This window comes from Vanessa cardui, chromosome 27 (genome assembly GCF_905220365.1).
Source record: "Vanessa cardui chromosome 27, ilVanCard2.1, whole genome shotgun sequence".
Classification (NCBI taxonomy): Eukaryota; Metazoa; Arthropoda; class Insecta; order Lepidoptera; family Nymphalidae; genus Vanessa; species Vanessa cardui.
In genome coordinates this window covers 2,228,603-2,250,541 of record NC_061149.1, presented here as the reverse complement: position 1 = coordinate 2,250,541, position 21,939 = coordinate 2,228,603, and the positions used below count along the sequence as shown (strand labels likewise).

General features: G+C 33.8%; 1 protein-coding gene across 2 annotated transcripts in view; it reads left to right on the top strand.

Moving 5' to 3' along the window:
* LOC124541197 (homeobox protein invected-like) overlaps window positions 1–21,939 on the top strand; it is an 82,862-nt gene that overhangs the window by 13,527 nt on the left and 47,396 nt on the right. For both annotated transcript variants that reach the window (XM_047119066.1, XM_047119065.1), the window contains exons 2-3: window positions 13,836–14,891; window positions 15,832–15,906. In XM_047119066.1, the coding sequence (XP_046975022.1) occupies window positions 13,859–14,891; window positions 15,832–15,906 (1,108 nt within the window). In that variant the 5' untranslated portion in view covers window positions 13,836–13,858. The remainder of the gene's footprint in view (window positions 1–13,835; window positions 14,892–15,831; window positions 15,907–21,939) is intronic.

The window sequence follows — 21,939 nt, the reverse complement described above, 5'->3', positions numbered from 1 at the left end:
GTAATGTATACTGTCCAGTACCACATACCACACCGCTGTGGCGTCAGCCTCCTACCAACTTACTATGACAAAAGCTGCCTTATACAGAATTAATAATCTAAAATAAAATCTGCTACACGAACAATAACTGTTTTGTGAAATATACACATGAAGACGCAGGCATAGTTAGCGAGAAATAAATTTCAATATAATCAATCTTGGAAATTAAGACGTTATATCAAAAAATCAAAATAAAAATAAACTTTATTCAAGTGAGCTTTTACAAGCACTTTTGAATCGTCATTTTACAATTAAGTGAAGCTACAATCGGTTCGGAAAGTAGATTCTACCGAGAAGAACCGTCAAGTAACTCAGTAGTTACTCTTTTTCAACATTTAAAAAATACAAAGTCATGTTAGTGATGTTATCCCCTGTATGTTCCACTGGCTCACCGTATTGCATCGCAATAGGATGTGTTATACGAATAGCATACATCAAATTTGATGAAACTTTTATCATTAAACACACAAATAAAACTGATTTACGGTTCACGTTTTTCTTAAAATAACTATTAAAGATTTAACAGAGTTTTAAAGTCGGTTTGTTTATATCATTGTACTTATTTATGATTTCGTTTGGTTTATTTTATAATATGTCTAAATGAATTTATTTATAAATAAAATTTTGTATAATTTATATGTAAATATATAATAAATTATAATTATTTTGAATGACTGTTTTGATACAGACTGTCAATTATAAGCTGGCGTTCCTGTGGCAGCACCCGCTACACCCTTTGTCTTTCCCCTTTTTTGTTTATTTTACCAATATCTCCCTAGAAAATAATTCTCTACGTCTCATTTTTAATAGATTTTGGGAAAGTTTTCTTAATAAGGGTAAATAAAACAAATAAGATATAAACGAACAAAAAAAATTAGTACATGTTAATGCCACACGCCAACTTACACTTGACGCGCTATATATATGAGCACTGCTTTTTTTAAATTTGGATTATCTGACACGTTACAGTGACTTCCGCATCCTCAAAGTCAAATGAGGATCTCTAATGACATCAGTATTTGACCTCCATGGTCGTATAGTGTGTACTGTACACCGGTTTTCATGTTCGATTCCCGAACGATGTAAAAAAAGTTCATTAGTTTTCTATGTTGTCTTGGGTCTGGGTGTTTGGTCGTTGTTACTTCTGATCTTCCATAACACAAGTGCTTTAGCTACTTACATTGGGATCAGAGTAGTGTATGTGATGTTGTCTCATATTTATTTGTTTATGTATACTAGCAGATATATAATATGATACTGGGTTTGTCCAACACTTGGACTTTATACTCATACGTAAAATTGAAATATTAACTATTCCTTACATCGCCAATGCGCCACCAACCTTGGTAACTAAGATGGTATGTCCCTTGTGCCTGTAGTTACACACACTCACCATTGTCAGTGGGCGGTGGTGACCCCTTACGATCAGATGGGCCATATGTCGCTAACCTATGGAATAAAAAAAGAGAATGAACTTACTGCAATAATCAAGTACTGAATATAGAATAATTACATATAATTAAAATGTTAAGAAATCAATTGTTTTCAAAATCAGTGAAGCGTTGAAAACGGACGGACAAATATGGATATATAAACATTTTTCTATGCTATAAGGGCTAGGTTTTACATGTATGTATATGTGATATTTATATGTATCACCCTTAAAGTGTTTATCGATTGATTATAATACATCATGAGCCGAGATGGCCGCGTGGTTAGAACGCGTGCAACTTAACCGATGATCGCGTGTTCAAACCCGTGCAAACACCGCTAAATATCATGTACTTAATTTGTGTTTATAATTCATCTCGTGCTCAGCGGTGAAGGGAAACATCATGAGGAGGACGTGTATAATTTCATCGAAATTCTGCCAAACGTGTACTTCACCAACACGCATTGGAACAGCGTGCTGGAATATGTTCCAAACCCTCTCCTTAATGGAAGAGGAGGCCTTAGCCCAGCAGTGAGAAAAATTATAGTCTGTTGTTGTATAATATATCTCGTAATTGTAAACCATCTAAAGATTGTTAGTTTAACTGCAATTCAATTGGATAGATTATAAACTATCGGTTACCAATGCGTCTAATTGTGAGCCTCCACAAAACCGTGATGGAATAAGCTTCTATCCTTCTTAAAGTGAGAGAAGAGCTTAGCCCAGCTGTGGTATATTTACAGGCTGTAAATATATACATAATTATAAGCAGTACGGTTCACAATCTCGCTAGATAGATTCTAATCTCACTTAGATTATAATCTACCTCAATTTTTCGATGACATATTGATATTTATAACTTTCAAACTTGCAAGACTGTATATATATGTATTATACTATGTAATTAAGTTAATTTCAACTAAAGGATTTATAGAATTTTAATATATTCCCCCCCAAGTCATAACTCAAGCTATAATATATTTTATCGCTCGCGATCAAACGTCGCCTTGTATGTAATTTTTCCACGCAACCGTATGACCACAGTGACGTTAATTAATACGGTGAAAGTTATTAAAAAACACACTCAAATACAATGGAATAGAGTCCGAAATCGTTCGCATTCGTCTATAATGAGGAATGGCGTACATTTTTAATAACGACACATAAAGTTTTTTTTTTTTCGACTTCGCGACAAAGGTGTTGAAATTGATGTTTTTCATAAACAATATTATTATGTTTTAACAATGAATTTATGTAAAGTAAATTACTTAACGTATATAACGCTATATAATTACCTATATAGTCCACTTTGAGCCTAGTTGCTTATAATCCTACTAATATTATAAATGGGAAAGTTTGTGAGGATGTATGTATGTTTGTTACTCTTTCACGGAAAAACTACTGAACGGATTTGGATGAAATTTTACACTTATGTAGGTTATATAACAGAATAACACATAGGGTACAATTTATAATGATTTTATGTAATTTGGTGATAATATAACTATACATATCTGGTCCCCGTGTGAAGCCGGGGCCGGGTGTTATATGCTAACTCCGAAACACTGTATACTGTCTGCTAAAAATTTCATGAATATTTGTGTAGTATTTTTGATTAGTAGTTTATCTAACTAATGAAACTATGCCTTATTTGTAGGCTTTTATAAGCGCTTTTAAACCGTCATTTAACATTAACAACTATATTAAGTGAAGCTACCACCGGTTTGGAAAGTAGGTTCTACTAAGAACCGGCAATAAACTCAGTAGTTACTCTTTAATCGCTTACTAGAGTTACCTTAGGAGTCCACGATGTCAGGTATCCTGTACTAGGCTCCATAAAGGTGTTACTGACATATATAATAATCAGTAATAATGATTACAAATATATAAATTAACAATATTTGAGCATAATTCAATTACAAGAAATTATTTCGTGGGAATTGAAATAATAACAAAAAAAATTAATAATAGATATCATTACATAGTATAAAACAAAGTCGCTTACCGCTATCTGTACCTATGTATGTATGTTTAAAATTACGCAACGGATTTTGATGCGGTTCTTTTTATAGATAGAGTGATTCGAGAGGAAGGGTTTATCATGAATAGTCTATAAATTTCCCACTGCTGGCCTCTCCTCCCTTTGAGATGAAGATTTGGAACATATTCCACGAGCACGAGATGAATTATAAACGCAAATTAAGCACAAAATTTTTTAGTGGTGCTTGCCATGGTTTGAAAGTGCAATCATCGGTTAAGATGCACGCGTTCTAACCACTGAGCCATCTCGGCTCATAATCTCTGTACATCAGGTAAACAGCTTGTAATACTATATATGGTATGAATAATAAAATTTTATGGTCAGTCCTATTGACACCTTCAACAACGATATAGAATAAAAAAAAACATTATCATTAAATATTGAGTGTTAGTATGTATGTCCCGTATTTATTTTTCCTAATAAACTTCATTTTGATTGATATTATTATATTATGTTTTGAGATTTATTTTATAGTTATACACTTGTCATTGTGATTTGACGACCTCTGTGGTCGAGTGGTGTGTACACCGGTTTACACCGGAACGCCAATTCGAGGGTTCGATTCCCGACCGAGTCGATGTAGATTATCATTACTTTTCTATATTGTCTTGGGTCTGGGTGTTTTGGTGTTGTCGTTACTTCTGATTTTCCATAACACAAGTGCTTTAGCTACTTACATTGGGATCAGAGTATTGTATGTGATGTCTCATATTTACAAAAGGCGAGATGGCTCAGTGAACACGTGCATCTTTATCGAAGTAAACAGGTTCAAATCATTGAATTTTCATGTATATAAATTGTGTTTACAATTAATTAAAACATGAGGAAACCTGGGTCGGTAATACAGCATTGATACAGTGTGTTGACTTCAAATCTCCTCAAAAGAAGAAGCTATGGTACATTTAGGTTTTATTTTCGTCTTCAACAAACATACAAACTTACATATATATAATATCATCAGCATCATTTTTTATAAAATATGATATGTATAGTCTATTAGTTGCCGCCGGCGGTTTCATTCGCGTTTTAGGGTACTGGTATATGTTAGGCAAAGAAGTAGCCTATGTCCTTCCTTAAAAGTGCTTTGTTTTACGTCAAATTTCATCAAATTCGGTCCATTGTTTTGATCGCGAAAGAACGTCAGACAGACGTAGTTACTTTCCCATTTATAATATTAGTATAAATCCCATTCTAAGATGACAAAAGTTATATAGATATATTTGTTTTTTTGAATGGATTTGCGAATAATATTCGTGTTGATTAACGAAACTGTTATATAAAAATTTGATAATAAAATTAAAGTATAAGTAAGTAGTTAAGTGTAATAGTGTTGAAACGAATCGTATGAAATAGGTAAATCTGTGTATTGGTTGTCATTCAGTGGTAACTTGCTCGTAACATTTTTATGGTATAAGTTGCAATTTCCCACCAGCTGAGATGTTATGTCCCTTGTGCCTGTAGTTACATCTTCGCCCTTCAAACTAGAATACAATAATACTGAATACTGTTATTTGGTGGTATATCTATATATATAAAAATAAAATTACCTCACATCTAAAAAACTTTGCATAGAATATAAATACATAGTTATGATTTTATGTTATCTGCTTTTTTCTGTGTTTGTTTTTTTTTATATCGTGAATTTTGTTAAATACTTGTTAACAATTTTTTTACACCATTACTTTGTCACTTTGATTATTCAATGGAATTCTTATATAGTTTTATTAGCTTTTTTCCTTTTTTACATTTTTATGTTTTGCATAAATTAAGAAAAATCCTGTATTTTGTAAACATGTTTTTTTTTTTATGCAATTGAATATCTATTATTTTTAGTAATGTAAGTCTGTTAGTCGATGATTACCTATAACAACTTGCATGCTGTAACTACCTGTAAGTAAAAGAACAATTCAAATGTATTACTAAAAATTACTGCTGTACACGAATTATTGTATCTTTTGTTGGTAGTTCTAAATAAATAAATAAATAAATAAATAAATATCTGATGGGTGGTACCCAAGTGGATTAGCATAAAGGCCTACCACCAAGTAATTACCATTTAGTAGTACTCGAATGAAGTATATCTTGTTTGCGAGTCTTACTGGGTTATAATGGTTCGAAAAGTGGACTTCATCTTGAGGAATCAGACTCCAAAACAGAAACGTTTCACCCAAACGTTACACGAAAACGTTGCACGAAAATTCGACTTTTAAAGACAATGATTTCAACCAAGTACCAGTTAAATAACAATCTTTAATACACACAGACAAACGTTGCATTTAATACATATATATAATAATGATTGATCATACACAATTAAAATTAATAATCTGTGTAGAGTCGATAGAAATGAGATTTATACATTTTATATAATCGTTAACATACTTGACACTTAAAGAACATAAATATGTTGTTATAAATAACATATAATATCACAATTAACACCTATAGTGCTGTTGTAACATGTGGTTTTTCAAACGGCTTCAAATCCGGAAAAGAACATTAGCTGTCATATGATCTCATACTTGTAACTTAACATGAACATACACTTAAGTGTATTAGTGTATTGCCCTGGTTACCACACACTCTTGTACTTGATGGTAGGGCTTTGTGCAAGCCCGTCTGGGTAGGTACCACCCACTCATCAGTCATTCTTCTGCCAAATAACAGTACTCAGTATTGTTGTGTTCCGGTTTGAAGGGTGAGTGATCCAGTGTAACTACAGGCACAAGGGACATAACATCTTAGTTCCCAAGGTTGGTGGCACATTGACGATGTAAGGAATAGTTAATATTTCTTACAGCGTCATTGTCTATGGGTGATGGTGACCACTTACCATCGGGTGGCCCATATGCTCGTCCGCCAACCTATACCATAAAAAAAACATAGACACGGGAGTCCGAGGTATCTATTTGATTTTACATACTGCCAAAACAGACATGATTGACAAACTTTGGTCACCTTACCTAAGTACTTGATCGGCTGGCAGGAGAAAGGATACTAATCGTTACATAATTGAATTCAACTTCGAAATTCTGGGACAGAAAAACCCCAAGGATTTTACCCTGGTCTTCGGTATCTGCACCCTTTGATCATCTAGACTTAGGGTGACAATTTTTTTTAGTTTGATATTTGAAATAATGAATCATGTAAACGGAATGCAGAACATAAAGTATTATGAAACAGGAAGGTATAACTTTTATCATTGATAGATCAATATTTAAGATATGCAGTTACGGTTTCATTGTATATACTTATAAGAAATCAACAGTGACTTCTGTTCGTACAATATTTAAGAATATATACAACTCGAGCTGATATGGCCCAGTGCTTAGAACGCGTGCATCTTAACCGATGACTGGGGGTTCAAACCCAGACTATCACCACTGAATATTCATGTGCTTAATTTGTGTCTATAATTCATCTCGTGCTCGTCGATGAAGGAAAACATCATGAGGAAACCTGCCTTTGTCTCATTTCATAGAAATTCTGCTATAGATGTATTCCACCAACACGCATTGGAACTGCGTGGTGGAATATGTCCCGAACTCTCTCCTCAAAGGTCGAGGAGGCCTTAGTTGTTGTATATACAACTCTGACGTTTAAAAGAAAAGCTTCGACCGTAATTAGTAGATAAACTAATTATAAAAAATGTTACAGTTACATAATTAATCTGTTATCATGATAGACTATGGTCAGTTTAAAATTATAGGAACCAACTGTTGGCTACTATATAATCGAGCTAGTCAATTATGACGTTCGGCGTATGTCAAGCGTAGCTGTCACGCAGATTATAAATTTGACACGCCTGTTTTAGTCCTTTTGTCAATTATTTATATCCTCTAACTAAATACGAGCATATTTAAAATAATTGAAGATGAAAATGTAATACAGATAAAATAGAATTATAATTAGCAGATGTTTGGCAAATGCACTTAAGCTGTCTGCCTAAAAAAACCGATTTATTTAATTTAATTTGAAATATAAGTAAACCCGTATTAAAACTTTAGTAATAATACACACACCTCACCTTTGTTTGAACAAAGAGAAATAAATATTGCAAATTAATATGATAACGATCATCTTTACCTATTATGAGGTAAATAAAAAAAACAACACATTGAACACTCTGTATATAAACGACATCAAACGAGGCTGTATGATTTAGAACCTTTGCCTTACTATGGATTAAATAAAAATAAATTACAACATATATACTTTTTTTTAAATTACAATTAACATACGAGGCAAATAAAAATACTTTACATGGGTCGGTCTGTTTATAAATGATATCAGATGAGGCACTATGAGTGAGAATATTAGCATTATTGTAGATTATATTAAAATAAGTTATAATATTATGATGTTGTAAAGAATTTTTTTTTTATTAAAAGTAATATAAAGAATAATAAAGATCACTATGTTTATAAATTATATCAGACGAGGCTCTATGATTAAAAACCTTTGTCTTTTAATGGAAAAACAAAAGTTTAAATTATATTTGTAAGTTATACATATATATGTGTTTCAAGCGGCTCAAATAAGCTCCTATTTTTTAAAAATTAGTCTATTATTGGCAAATATTTTCGCAAATATACAAAATACAGACGAAAAATTTAATTTAATTTCAAAACATTAAACAATTTTAGGCGGAACATTTAAATCATCGTTAAATTAATTTCGTATCAATAAAAAAGTGTAATGCCGAGGAGTGAATAAATAAATTTGAATTTGGAATCGTTTTGGAAATTGATGTAAGAATTCTACGTTTTTTTTTTATTATGATACTAATATTGACACTGACAATTACCCCTGTGCTAAAATAATTAAAGCTATGTATATTATATTATAAAGACTAACAATGGGCTATTTGACAATGCGAAAAATAAATTGTGAATTATTGTAATCAATGTATAGTATGAGTTTAAAAATGGTTATTTACTAACGAAAGTTGAAAATAATACTTAATTTGTTCAAAAATCGACCACCGACCCCATTGCAACGCCATATTGTCCAAGTAGTATTTTTGCGCGCTATTTAAATATGGACTTTTTAATATGATATTTTTCAGCAAATATGTACTAGAAATAAAAAACACAACTTTACTGGGTTATTTAACTTCTACTAAATAATATAAAATGGATTTTAAAATCCAGTCAAATAGCCTATAAATTAAATTAAGTAAAGTTAGCAATAATCCAGTCATCTACAAACCTAAATAATATAATATTATATTGTTAAGTATAAAACGTTATAACCGATTACATTAATAAAAAAAATGTTTATATGTTTTAACAGAACAGAACTATCGCGCAAATTCGTATATAAAAATAATTGTTTAACTTTTATGGTCGTATAATGTTATACGGAACGCACACTCCCTGTTTAACGTCTGTAGTCGTTAATGCGTCGTCATCTGCTCACTATAAAGAACCTAAAAAAATGTGATCTGTCATCTTGACATTTGTTCGTGCTTCTTGGCGGGAAATGTAAAATTGTAACACGATGGTTTTATGACATTTTTATTGATGATTATTTATAAAGTTATTAATGAATATTTTTGTATTTAATTCAAATATTTATTTAGATTATTTTGGTACTATCAACTACTTACATAAACACATATGAATACACGGTACTTTTTTATTTTTATTTTTGCGAATGCGCCACACATTCTGTCATTTTTTGACGTATAGCAGATTATAAAAAAACTTGTTTAAAAACAACATACACATTTTCTATATAACAATCGTAATATGTTTATAATAATAATATATAGTTGGAAATTCAGTGATAAGCAAACTTAGTCATGTCTCAATCATATAAACATTTAATTATATGGCATATGACATTTTAACATACTACAAGGAAATTATAATACACTCTTTTATTTATTTTACGTTTTTTATATAAATAAATATATTATAGTGTAAAATTATAAAAGACAATCTTGATACTTGATATAATTATATACCTAACTATTGCATATGGTGATAAGTGGTCATCATTGTCAATGCATTACCAACCACATTTTATGACCTTGAATAACTATTTATATTATATGACATATATATATGACGGCACTCGAAAAGCATTAAATGAATATGACAGTTGTCCCTTCAAACGATTCCGATCACGTGACTCTTTATGTCACGGCCTTCACACCTCACAGATACAACAAAATCATCTGAGTTAATAATTATTCCTAATCGACGACATAAAAAAAGTAAAGTAAAAGCCTGTAAATTACCCACTGTTGGGCTAAGGCCTCCTCTTCCATTAAGGAGAGGGTTTTGGAACATATTCCACCACGTTGTTCCAATGCGGGTTGGTGGAATAGACATGTGGCTGAATTTCGATGAAATTAGACACGAGCAGGTTTCCTCACGATGTTTTCCTTCACCGCCGAGCACGAGATGAATTATAAACACAAATTAAGCACATATATATGTATAGTGGTGCCTGTCTGGGTTTGAACCCGAAATCATCGATTAAGATGCACGTTTTAACCAATGGGCCATCTCAGGTCGACGACATATATATATAAATTATTTCTGTTTGGTGGTAGAATATATGGTCAGTGGGTGAATCAGGATAATCCATAGATTAAATTAAGCAATTTAATTTTTATATTAGACAGAACTGACTCACGGGTACATGTTGTTTAATGCGTGTACTATAAATGTTATAATTGCATAACAGTTAATGTCGCTTATTACTTTATGTCATATGTAGATCGGTGAGTTTCGAGTTAGTTCTTTTGTAATAGCTAGACTGATGGTCGTTAATGCCTTACATAAAGTTGGAGTAATTTGCAACGAAAAATCCGTTATTTTTAATTGCACAGATAAAAAAGCAATTCGAAAATCGTTCACCATCTAAATTTACGACTTGAGAGATCAATGATTTATAATATTAATAGCACAATTACGAATGATGCGAGAATCGAAAATCGCCATAATATTATAAATCGGTAACACCTGAAAATTGCGAGATCGTGATATTGAAATAAAACAACCAATTTTCATCGCGAAACACAACTCTATTACAAAGCGATAAAGTTCAATATAACAAACGTGAAAATTTATCGCGAGAACGGTGACGACAAAATTATATTTTCACTTTAAAAAACCTTACTGTTATATGAATAAGGTTTAAAATCGTTTGCGCTTGTGTGTTACGTACGGTTGTGTGTGTAAACGAAATGCTCGATTCGAGAGGCGCGTGCGCAACGTGTGTGGTCGACGCGTTAAGGGAAGTATGCTCCACTTGCTTAATCATTTCTTGGTATTTTGTCGCGGATTCGATACTTTTGAGATTTAAAATTTTTTTTAAATGAGTTTTAAATATTAAGGATGTGGTTGTTCGCTGGTTTTGATGGTTTTATAATGAGAGTATTTTGAATAAAATCATCGTAAATATATATACTGAACTCTTTATCATAGGACCACTTTTGGGATATTATAATAAGGCGAATTTTTAGAGATCCGCATATTGATAAATTGATGACGTTTTGTGATTAAGATTTGATAAACGTCATATGTGTGTTGTTTGTGTATGTATGTGTGTACTTTTCGAAATTAGGTAGTACTAATTGTATTGATAAATCAAGACTCATATGGTGTCATTCATATATTGTGATTATATTGATAATTGCTTGTATATATGACATGATCAGCTCATCACAATCCACTGCTAAAGGAAGACCCGCCTATTGTTCACTTAAGTTCGTGGTTATATACCTACTGTATTTAGTCGCATTTTATGTGATTTACAAACGCCTCACTAAAGGCTGTATATATGATTTTACAAAAAATGTTGACATCGATATATCTAAATGAGGCAGGGTTATATTTAAAGGCTTTACTAATTGAAAGCAATTAAGCAAGTTTAATTGCTTTATGACTTTTAGATAATTTGTTTATCTATTTAAATGTTAAGGACTCATCAATTATTATGTATTTTTGTGCTGATCTTTGTAATTTAATAGTTTTAGAATTATCGATCAATTTATAAAGGTTAACGAGTCAGATGATGGAGCAATTAGGTCTGGAACTAGTTCTAAATTTAAATTTGAAGTAGTTTAAGCGATCTTCACGAGAGCGCCATCTATATTCCAGATCAGTGGAAACTGTATGCTGAACATAATTGACGATACAAAAGAATTAGGAAGGCTGTATATATTTGTCTCGAGAAAAATGATAAAGAGCTACAAGTTAAAGGGAGTTGATATGTTAGCAGATCTGACCTGGTCTAATTAAGCAAAGCCTACTTGGTATTTGGTAGGATTAATATGTTTTCATAGACCTTAATACAATGATTACATTAATGGAAAAAAGTTAGACGGAGTAAAGTGAAACTAATAAGTAAATCCTCAGCAAGTATATTCTTGAGAAAACAAATAGGTATTGACAAAATATGGCAACATTCAAATAATTCATTTTCGTCGTAGCGAATGACAACCCTAAACAGGAATTATTTTGCTTCATTAAGAATAAAATGTCATTATATTGATGTCTGTAAAATATACCATTCAGTTTTAACATAATTTGGGTACGAATTAAAGATACAACTATTAATAAAACAATTTAAGCTTAATAATTCGACAAGTAACACATCAGCTGATTCTGACAATATTGGATCTCATAATTACGAGACTTGCCTTCAAATCGATCTTAATGTAATATATGTTATATTATATGTAGTAACTACTGACGTTCTTGCTGGTTCTTCTTGGTAGAATCAACACTACGTAGCGACGGTAACTTAAGATTTAATCTAATCTTCGTAGATTATTCTACCGCCAAATAACAGTACTCAGTATTGTTGTGTTCCGGTTTGAACGGTGAGTGAGGCAGTGTAACTACAGCCACAAGGGACATAACATCTTAGTTCTCAAGTTTGGTGGCACATTGACGATGTAAGGAATGGTTAATATTTCTTACGGCGTCATTGTCTATGGGTGATGGTGACCATCAAGTGGCTCATATGCTCGTCCGCCAACATATACCTTAAAAAAGATAATTCCAAAGTTTATTTGAAAAATATACATTTGTAATTTTAATTTTGAGGCTTCAATGTTCGAACAAAATAATCGCTTCAGTAAATTGCAAAAGCAAATAAAAAAAAACGTATAAATTTAATTAGTCATGACATGTTTCGACCACAGATAATTATAACAATGTAATCCAAGTAGAGCATGTATCATGTGTGTCCACTATAACTCGTTTTGTCTCTGGTAACCGCAATGGTGGCCACAAGCGTAGTGGTTAACTTGTTAGGATTTCATAAACAATATATCGGTAACATTTTTAAAATAATTTTACGATTTCCGATTCATCTTTTCACTTTTTTTTATTAAAAAATACTCTTGTAAATTAAAGCCTTAAAGCCATTTTGGTATGATTTTTTGTCAGATTTGCTCATCAATTTATTGTCTATTAGTAGTCGTCCGCGGTTTCGCTTGCATTTTAGGGTATTGGTAAAGAACTAGCCTATATCGACGACCTCCGTGGTCGTGTATTGTGTGCATCAGTTTTAATGGGTGCGCCACTTCGAGGTCTCGGATTCGAAGGCCGAGTCGATGTAGATTTCAGTAGTTTTCTATGTTGTCTTGAGTCTTGATTGTGGTACCGTCGTTACTTCAGATTTTTTATAACACAAGTGCTTTAGCTACTTACATTGGGATCAGAGTAATGTATGTGATATTGTCCAATATTTATTATTTATTTATATATCCAGTTCAGCGGTTTGGTCCTCAAAATGCGGCAGACAGACAGACGAAAATAATCTATATATATAAAATAACTGTCGTAACTTCACTAACTAACTGTCATCATTGCTTATAACTATTACATATTATAAACAATTTAGTTAAGACTGCGTGTAAGTGCAGTATTGTTCTTCAGAGAGTTTAATTGTTCAAATTCTTATCTCATACGACCTTATGCAATTAATTAGATGTAGTTAATCTTGTAATTCACACATTTATAATTATTTAAATCTGACTGACAATAACATAAAGAGTTAATGATCATCAATAAAAAAAACGTGTGCGTCTCCTGACTTCGGTAAGAAGTGATAACTTATACTATTCGAAATACGGCCAGAGGGTGAGAGCGAGAGAGAATATGCCTACCTAGGCATAAGAGAAAGGGAAGCCAGACAATCTGGCGCCGTAACGCGTTACGTAATGAAACGCGTTATCCTCCCATAAGAAGTTATCATTTCAAAACTTAACTTTGAAGTGTTATGTATAATAGATAAAAATAAGAAAAATGTTTACTAAGATATATTTAATACTAATTTATTATTGTCTTCCTTTAGATGGCGTAAAGAAATCAGCAAAGATGGCGGCGGTCTCTTCCGCTCATTTACAAGATCAAATCAAAATTCAAGACCACAGCGACGATGACCAGGATCCGTACTCGCCCAACACTCGAGACACGATCAGCCCCGACTACCACGACGAGGAGAAGCAAGAGGAAAGACCCATACATACATCCTCTTTCTCCATTCATAACGTCCTGAAGAAAGAAAGAGAAACCAATAGTCCCGAAAATGTATTCTCTACGGATAAATTACTTCAGAATACTCCAAATTTCGAGGATACATCGAGGAATTCGGAAAGCGTCAGTCCGAGAATTGACGATGATCACAATGACAGGGCAGATATAAGCGTGGATGATAACTCATGCTGCAGTGATGACACAGTGTTATCAGTTGGTAACGAGGCTCCTGTGTCGAGCTATCACAGCGAGAAGTCTCAAGACACACAAGGACTGACGTCGTTCAAACACATACAGACACACTTGAACGCGATATCACAGTTGAGCCAAAACCTGAACATAAATCAACCGATCCTCCTCCGACCGAACCCAATAACACCAAACCCTCTCATGTTTCTGAACCAGCCGTTATTATTCCAAAACCCGTTGATGAATCAGGTCGATCTCAAATCCGGTATACCAAGAATGGGATTGCCGCAAAACAGTCTAAACATAAACCAGCAATTCAACATGAATTTCGTGAGAAAGAGTCAGGATAACTTGAACAGAGTCGACGAGAATCGTCGTCAGAATCACAACGTGTCCCCCAAGTCGCCAGATAATGTATCCGAGAGGGACTTCATCAATCAGAACTGTTTGAAATTTAGCATAGACAATATATTGAAAGCTGATTTCGGGAGGCGGATTACTGATCCATTGACGAAGAGAAAAACTATCAAATCGAGGCAGTTTGAAGTGAAAGCTTCGCCTGTGAAGGAAGCCTCACCAGCTAAGGATGTGGAGGCGAGGGTACCAGAAGTTAAACCAGGTGATAAGGGCGCAATAGATCTGTCTAAAGGCGACGACAGTGGGAGCAACGCTTCGTCGACTCCAGGTAAATAAATGTTTATATATACAGTAACAACCAGTAAATTTCCCACTGCTGGGCTAAGGCCTCATCTCCCATTAAGCAGAGGGTTAGGAACATATTCCACCAAGCTATTCCAATTCGAGTTAGTGGAATGAGCATTCCACATTGTGGCAGAATTTCGATGAAATTATACACATGCAGGTTTCCTCACGATGTTTCCTTAACCGCCGAGCACGAGAGGAATTATAAATGCAAATTAAGCACACAAATGTTCAGTGGTGCTTGCCTGGGTTTGAACTCGCAATCATCGGTTAAGATGCACGCGTTCTAACCACTAGGTCATCTCCTCCTATTTATATATACACTAAGATATATCCGACGGCGTTATTTGCGTTTTAGGGTTATATCAGGATAGGTAATTAGTATAGATTAATTACTCGCCCTTAAATAGGGGTGTAATAAGAATTGTATTTATTTTATTTGTTAGGTTGATTTAAACCTTTAAATCATTCCTTTTTACACGCGAAAAAATGTTATCAAAATCCTTTCAGATTTTTCTGGATGATTGCTGACATAGGTTATTGTATATAATACATGGACAATATAGTAAAGATATACTGATAAATTTAGTTTGTAATTCGATGTCGTAATTAAACACATTCTGTAGTATATTTAGTACTAGCTACCCGCTCCGTGCAATGATATGACATCACAGTGGTAAACTCTAAAATTATCAGCGTTTCTTTACTAAATTGTCCATGTATTATATATTAAAACCTTCCTCTTGAAACACTCTATCTATTAAAAAAACAGCATCAAAATCCGTTGCGTATTTTTAAAAATTTAAGCATATAAGGATATAGGGACAGAGAAAGCGACTTTGTTTTAGAGGCGGGGAAAATCGCTAGTATTTAATTAATTAATTGGAAATTAATATATTTTATAATGTAATGATTGATCTCAGGTACAGCAAGCGACGGTCCGATGGTGTGGCCGGCTTGGGTCTACTGCACAAGGTACAGCGATCGGCCCAGTTCGGGTAAGTTTATGTTATTATTTACCTAATTATAAGTTCACTATGTACACCTGGATTGTGTTCAGGATAGGTAGGTAGACTTAAAAATTAACCTGATTACCACTGCCTGATGATATGTCAATAATTTTAGCGCTAATTAAACTTAGACTTTATTTTATTTTTATTTATTTATTTACGGTAAACAAACAGTACAATAGAACAGTAATATGAAAACAAGAAATTAATACATAAACCAATCAATTCAAGACTTGTCTCATGTGCCTGATATGGCTTACTTACCATTTACCAACAACAGCAGTAAATATTCCACTGCTGGGCTAAGACCTCCTCTCCTTTTGAGAAGGAGAGAAGGTACCATATTCCACCTGTTCCAATGTATTGGTGGAACACACATGTGCGAAAATTTATATGAAATTAGACACATGTAGGTTTCCTCACGATGTTTTCCTTTACCGTGGAACGCACAGACACAAATTAATCACATGAATATTGAGTGGTACTTGTCAGGATTTGAAATCGCAATCATCGGTTAAGATGCACGCGTTCTGACCACTGGGCCATCTCAGCTCTCAGCCATTTATCGCAACAATAACGTGTATTGTTGTTTGGTGGTAGAGTATAAGTGGGTGGTACTTACCGAGACGATCTTGCCCGAAACCGAAAGCAGCCTGTAATCTGCGAATTATTAAGTGTTAATCCACTTGGATTTCAGCCCCTCTTGTAACGCAAAGATCTCTTAAGATAACTCTCCACTGAACGGCTGAAGCGATACTATAAATCTTAACGCTATTTTGTACTTTTATAATTATTGACATAATACTTAAAAGTCAACTTTTAACGTTAAAGGTGAATGTGGAAAAAGGAATGTAAAACTGCTAGTAACGTGTTCGGCGATAATGGAAGACATCGTGAGGAAGCCTATATGTGTTTGGAATTATGCGACATCTCAATTTGTCGCTACAAATCATAGCTGATATTAAAAAGGCCATAATTAAATTAATAGTTTAAATAATATAATCCTTGTTAGGATGAAGAAAAGGAAAACTGACCTTACCTAACACTTACGTCCTCCTCATCCTCTTTTCTTCTCGGCAAACACTGATCAGATAGTACTTTTGGTTTACTTGGTGGTAGGGCTTTGTGCAAGCCCGTCTGGGTAGGTACCACCCACTCATCAGTTATTCTACCGCCTAATAACAGTACTCAGTATTGTTGTGTTCCGGTTTGAAGGGTGAGTGAGCCAGTGTAACTACAGGCACAAGGGACATAACATCTTAGTTCCCAAGGTTGGTGGCACATTGATGTCGTAAGGAATAGTTAATATTTCTTATAGCGTCATTGTTTATGGGTGATGGTGACCACTTACCATCAGGTGGCCTATATGCTCGTCCGCCAACCTATACCGTAAAAAAATATATTAAGAGATAATACTATAAATCAACAATTAATGTTATATTAAAAAAAGAGTTAATAACTTTAAATGCTTAATTATATACAAATATGAATTAAACTAGTTACTGCATAAATCTTGACCGCGTGCAATGGTGGCAAGAATGCTAGCAGCATTTCCCCGTTGAATCGCAATTCCGATCCTCTGGGCGAACGAACCAGCCCTCCCGTCACCAGTGGAGGCAATGAGACGAAGTGTTATACTTTTGATCAAGCTTTTTGCACCACTACTCCAAGGGTGATAGTAATAAGTAATTTGACATTAATTAATTCGCCTATAATAGCTTTATATAGCGTTATATCAAGTGAAAAGCTACCCTAGTGTTTAATGTAGTAAGAAGGATCATAATTTGATAAGTGTCGTCGAGGGATGTTTCCCGAGATACAAGGGGCGTGTCGGTATATTTAGGGGTTGTTTAGGGGCTGTGAAATTGATAAGGTTTTCATAAGCTACATGATTTTATGAAGGGATTTTTATTTGATAGATATTTATTACTGGATGTGATGACCAGGGGTTTTTTAGAACATATAAATATATGTGTAACTCATTGATGTATGAAATATTTGTTTAATTATTTTATTGAGATCTTGGTGGTAGGGTTCTGGGTAGGTACCACCAACTCATTAGGAATTCTACTTTTCATGGTTGAAATGAATTTTCATGGTTGTTTTAAGGAAAACATCGTGAGGAAACCTGCCTATTTCATCAATAGAATTTTGCCAATTGTATAAATCAGTATTAAATATAATTGACCTTTCAACGAGCTGGTCAAGACGCAGGGTATTGCTGGATGCAGGTACGCACCGGTCATGGTGGAAATCATTGGGATCATATGTTCAGCAGTGGGCGTCTTACGGCTGCCATGATGATGATAAATATTGGACAACATCACATACATTACTCTGACCCCAATGTAAGTAGCTAAAGCACTTGTGTTATGGAAAATCAGAAGTAACGACGGTATCACCCAGACCGAAGACAACATAGACAACTAATGATGATCTACATCGACTCGGTAGGAATCGAACCCGGGACCTCAGAGTGTCGTACCCATGAAAACCGGTGTACACACCACTCGACCGCAGAGGTCGTCAAAGATGATGATGATGGCCTTTAAAATATAGACGATGAAATATCAGTCCACAAATTTCCCACTGCTGGGAAAATGAGTCGTCGATATCAAAATTATTAACTCATTTTTTAATATTACATGGTAATGTGTAAAATTGTTTTTATGTTTATGAGATAGGTTAACTAAAACAAACAAAAATAGAAATTCAATCAAATTAGGGACTATTAGCCAAAAGTACTTATAAATATTAAATGTAACCGCACGGAGGGCTTCTGACTAGTGATGTGCAATACCTTATCGATGTTTTTTCATTTGATTATAAATTTCGATAAAATTAACTATTCATTTAAATACTACTAGTAGTCGTCTGCAGCTTTGCTCGCGTTTTAGATTGTTATTCGTCATGTGTCAGGCAAAAAAGTAGCCTATGTCCTGCCTTAGAGTTCAAGTTAGCTTCACACCAAATTTTCATCAAATTCGGTTCAGTGATTTGTTCGCGAAAGACCGACGGACAGACAGAGTTACTTTCTCATTTATAATATTAACATAGATTATAAAAATATGAATTTCTTATTTTCTTAGTTAGTTAGATAATAATACAGAATATATATAGCCTGTAAATTCCCACTGCTGGGCTAAAGGCCTCCTCTCCCTTTAGAGAAGGTTCGGAACATATTCCACCACGCTGTTCCAATGCGGGTTGGTGGAATACACATGTGGCCTCATTCCTCACGATGTTTTCCTTCACCGCAGAGCACGAGATGAATTATAAAGACAAATTAAGCACATGAATCAGCAGTGCTTGACTGGGTTTGAACCCGCAATCATCGGTTAAGATGCACGCGTTCTAACCACTGGGCCATCTCTGCTCTTAATAAGGTTTAAAGCTTCTTTAAGAAGAAATGTAACAAATACATATTATATGTTATTGGCTCATATCTTCCTCTGACATATATATTACTATATATTAAAGTATTTATAATTAAACTTCAGAGATTCCTTCCAGTAGATTTAACATATACTAGTGGGGGGTTACCTAGTATTCTAGATTATGTTATCAACATACGATTGTGCATCAGTTAAGCTTCTATGGAATTAGTTTAAAGTTTATTTGTATAATTTAACTCACAGCTCAGATAAACATCTGTAATATACAATAATAATCTTATTTACATAGAAATTATTTATATTATAACCATTATATGCAAATAATAAAAATTCTACAATTAATAAGCGCGAGGCATCGAGGTGAGAATGCTAGAATTCTCTAGAATAGATATAAAGTTTTCTATGTTGTCTTGGGTCTGGGTGTTTGTGGTACCGTCGTTACTTCTGATGTTCCATAACACAAGTGCTTCAGCTACTTACATTGGGATCAGAGTAATGTATGTGATGTTGTCCATTATTTATTATTTATTTATATCCTGTTTTGGAGTTCAAGTTGGCTATATACCAAATTTCATTAATATACATTAAACAAGGTTCAGCGGTCTGGTCCTCAAAAAGATAGATAGACAGACAAAGTTGCTTTTAGTTATTTATATTTAGTTATTAATTGCATCGTAATTCTGAGATTCTGGGTGAGAATCGAAATCTACTCTCACCAGTGGAGGCATGAAGCGATATACTTTTAATGAAGGTTTTAGCAAAGCTTAAATATCTAAACTGCAATAGTTTAATTTAAAGAACTATATTACTCATAAATAACCTTACCGTTCACTACACAATGATCAATACATATGACAACAGCCTGTAAATATCCCACTGCTGGGCCAAAGTCTCTCCCTTTGAGGAGAAGCTTCGGAACATATTCCACCACTCTGTTCCAATGCGGGTTTGTGGAATACACATGTGGCAGAATCTCTATGAAATTAGACACATGCATGTTTCCTAAAGATGTTTTACTTGACCATTAAGCTTGAGATGAATTATAAATTAAGCATATGAAAATTCAGCGGTGCTTGCCTGGGTTTGAACCCGCAATCATCGGTTAAGTTAAACTAACCATCCGTCTAAGTTCGATAAAAAAAATTGCATCAACATAAGTTAACTAGCCCTCGTGTGTTAGTAACTTAATAGAACATGAATGTTAAACAAGATTACCTAAAAAGGGTGGGGTTCACGTACGATAATGGCCACTTTTTCACCCTTTCCCATAGACCAGAGCAGAAATGCGTTGCGACTCGACGTTTTTCTAGAACCATTTATGGCAAAGGAGTATTCATCGTTAATTGATTGTACTGTTTGTTACAACATAGATATAAAATGTTCGTAAAGTGTATGAAAATGATTTAAGATACATATATAACTATTTAAAAAACCAAACTGAAATTTAAATTTTTACCTTCTGTTGTCTTTTTTGAGTCTATGGATATATGTAGAGTGAATATAAAAATAGATATATTTTGAAAGTGACACCGATAGCCGAGAAGTTATGTGGAAGGCGGCTATCATGGTATGGACATGTAATGAGGAGGAATGAGGGACATATTGTGAGGAAGTCCTTCAGCATGGATGTGGACGGATATAGAGGTAGAGGACGACCAAGGAAACGATGGATGGACTGTGTGAAAGACGATATGGTTAGAAAGAATGTTACTTGTGAGATGACGTCTGACAGAGAAGTGTGGAAGGAGAAGACATGCTGCGCCGACCCCGAATGAAATTGGGATAAGGGCAGGAGGATGATAAATATATGTAGCGTCACAGATTTGAGTTTGAGTTTGCAGGCACCACTAAACTTTCATGTGCTTAATTTGCGTTTATAATTCATCTCGAGCTCAGATATGAAGGAAGATATCGTGAGGATACCTGCATGTGTCTAATTTCAACGAAATGACACATTGTGAATCCACAAATTCGCATTGGAACAGCGTGGTGGAATATGCTCCTAGGTTATACTCAAAGGAAGAGGAGGCATTTCCCCTGCAGTGGGTAATTTACAGGCTGTTATTGTTATTATACTATGTATATATGTGTCCCCTGTAACATTGATCACCGTCCTTAGATATCGAAGCCCGAATATTGTAGGCCTTCACACCACACTAATGCGCACCGTCGATACACTGACTCACTTACCATTCGATGGCGGTAGGATTTATGATAACCTACCCAAACGAGCTTAAAATTTACCCCATTTTTAGGTATTTTATATATAATTAAATTGAATTCACGCAAAGCCAGAACAGATCGCTAGTATGTAATAAATTGTATATTATTAAAATATTATGTCACATAGCTCATGCATATAAAAGTAAATGGCAAGGCTATTATTAAATAATACAAACATATATATAAAAAAAAATATTAATAATGTTATATGTAAATATTGTATATAGTAAAATTTAATTTAACAGTATAGATTGTAAAAAACTATATAAACTGACAAGCCTATATACAATTAGTATATATATATATATATATCTATATTTGTATCATCATCACTATCATGCATAGATGTATCCAGACACATAACAGACTTAGTGACTCTGTGAGGAAAGCCTTGATCATGGAT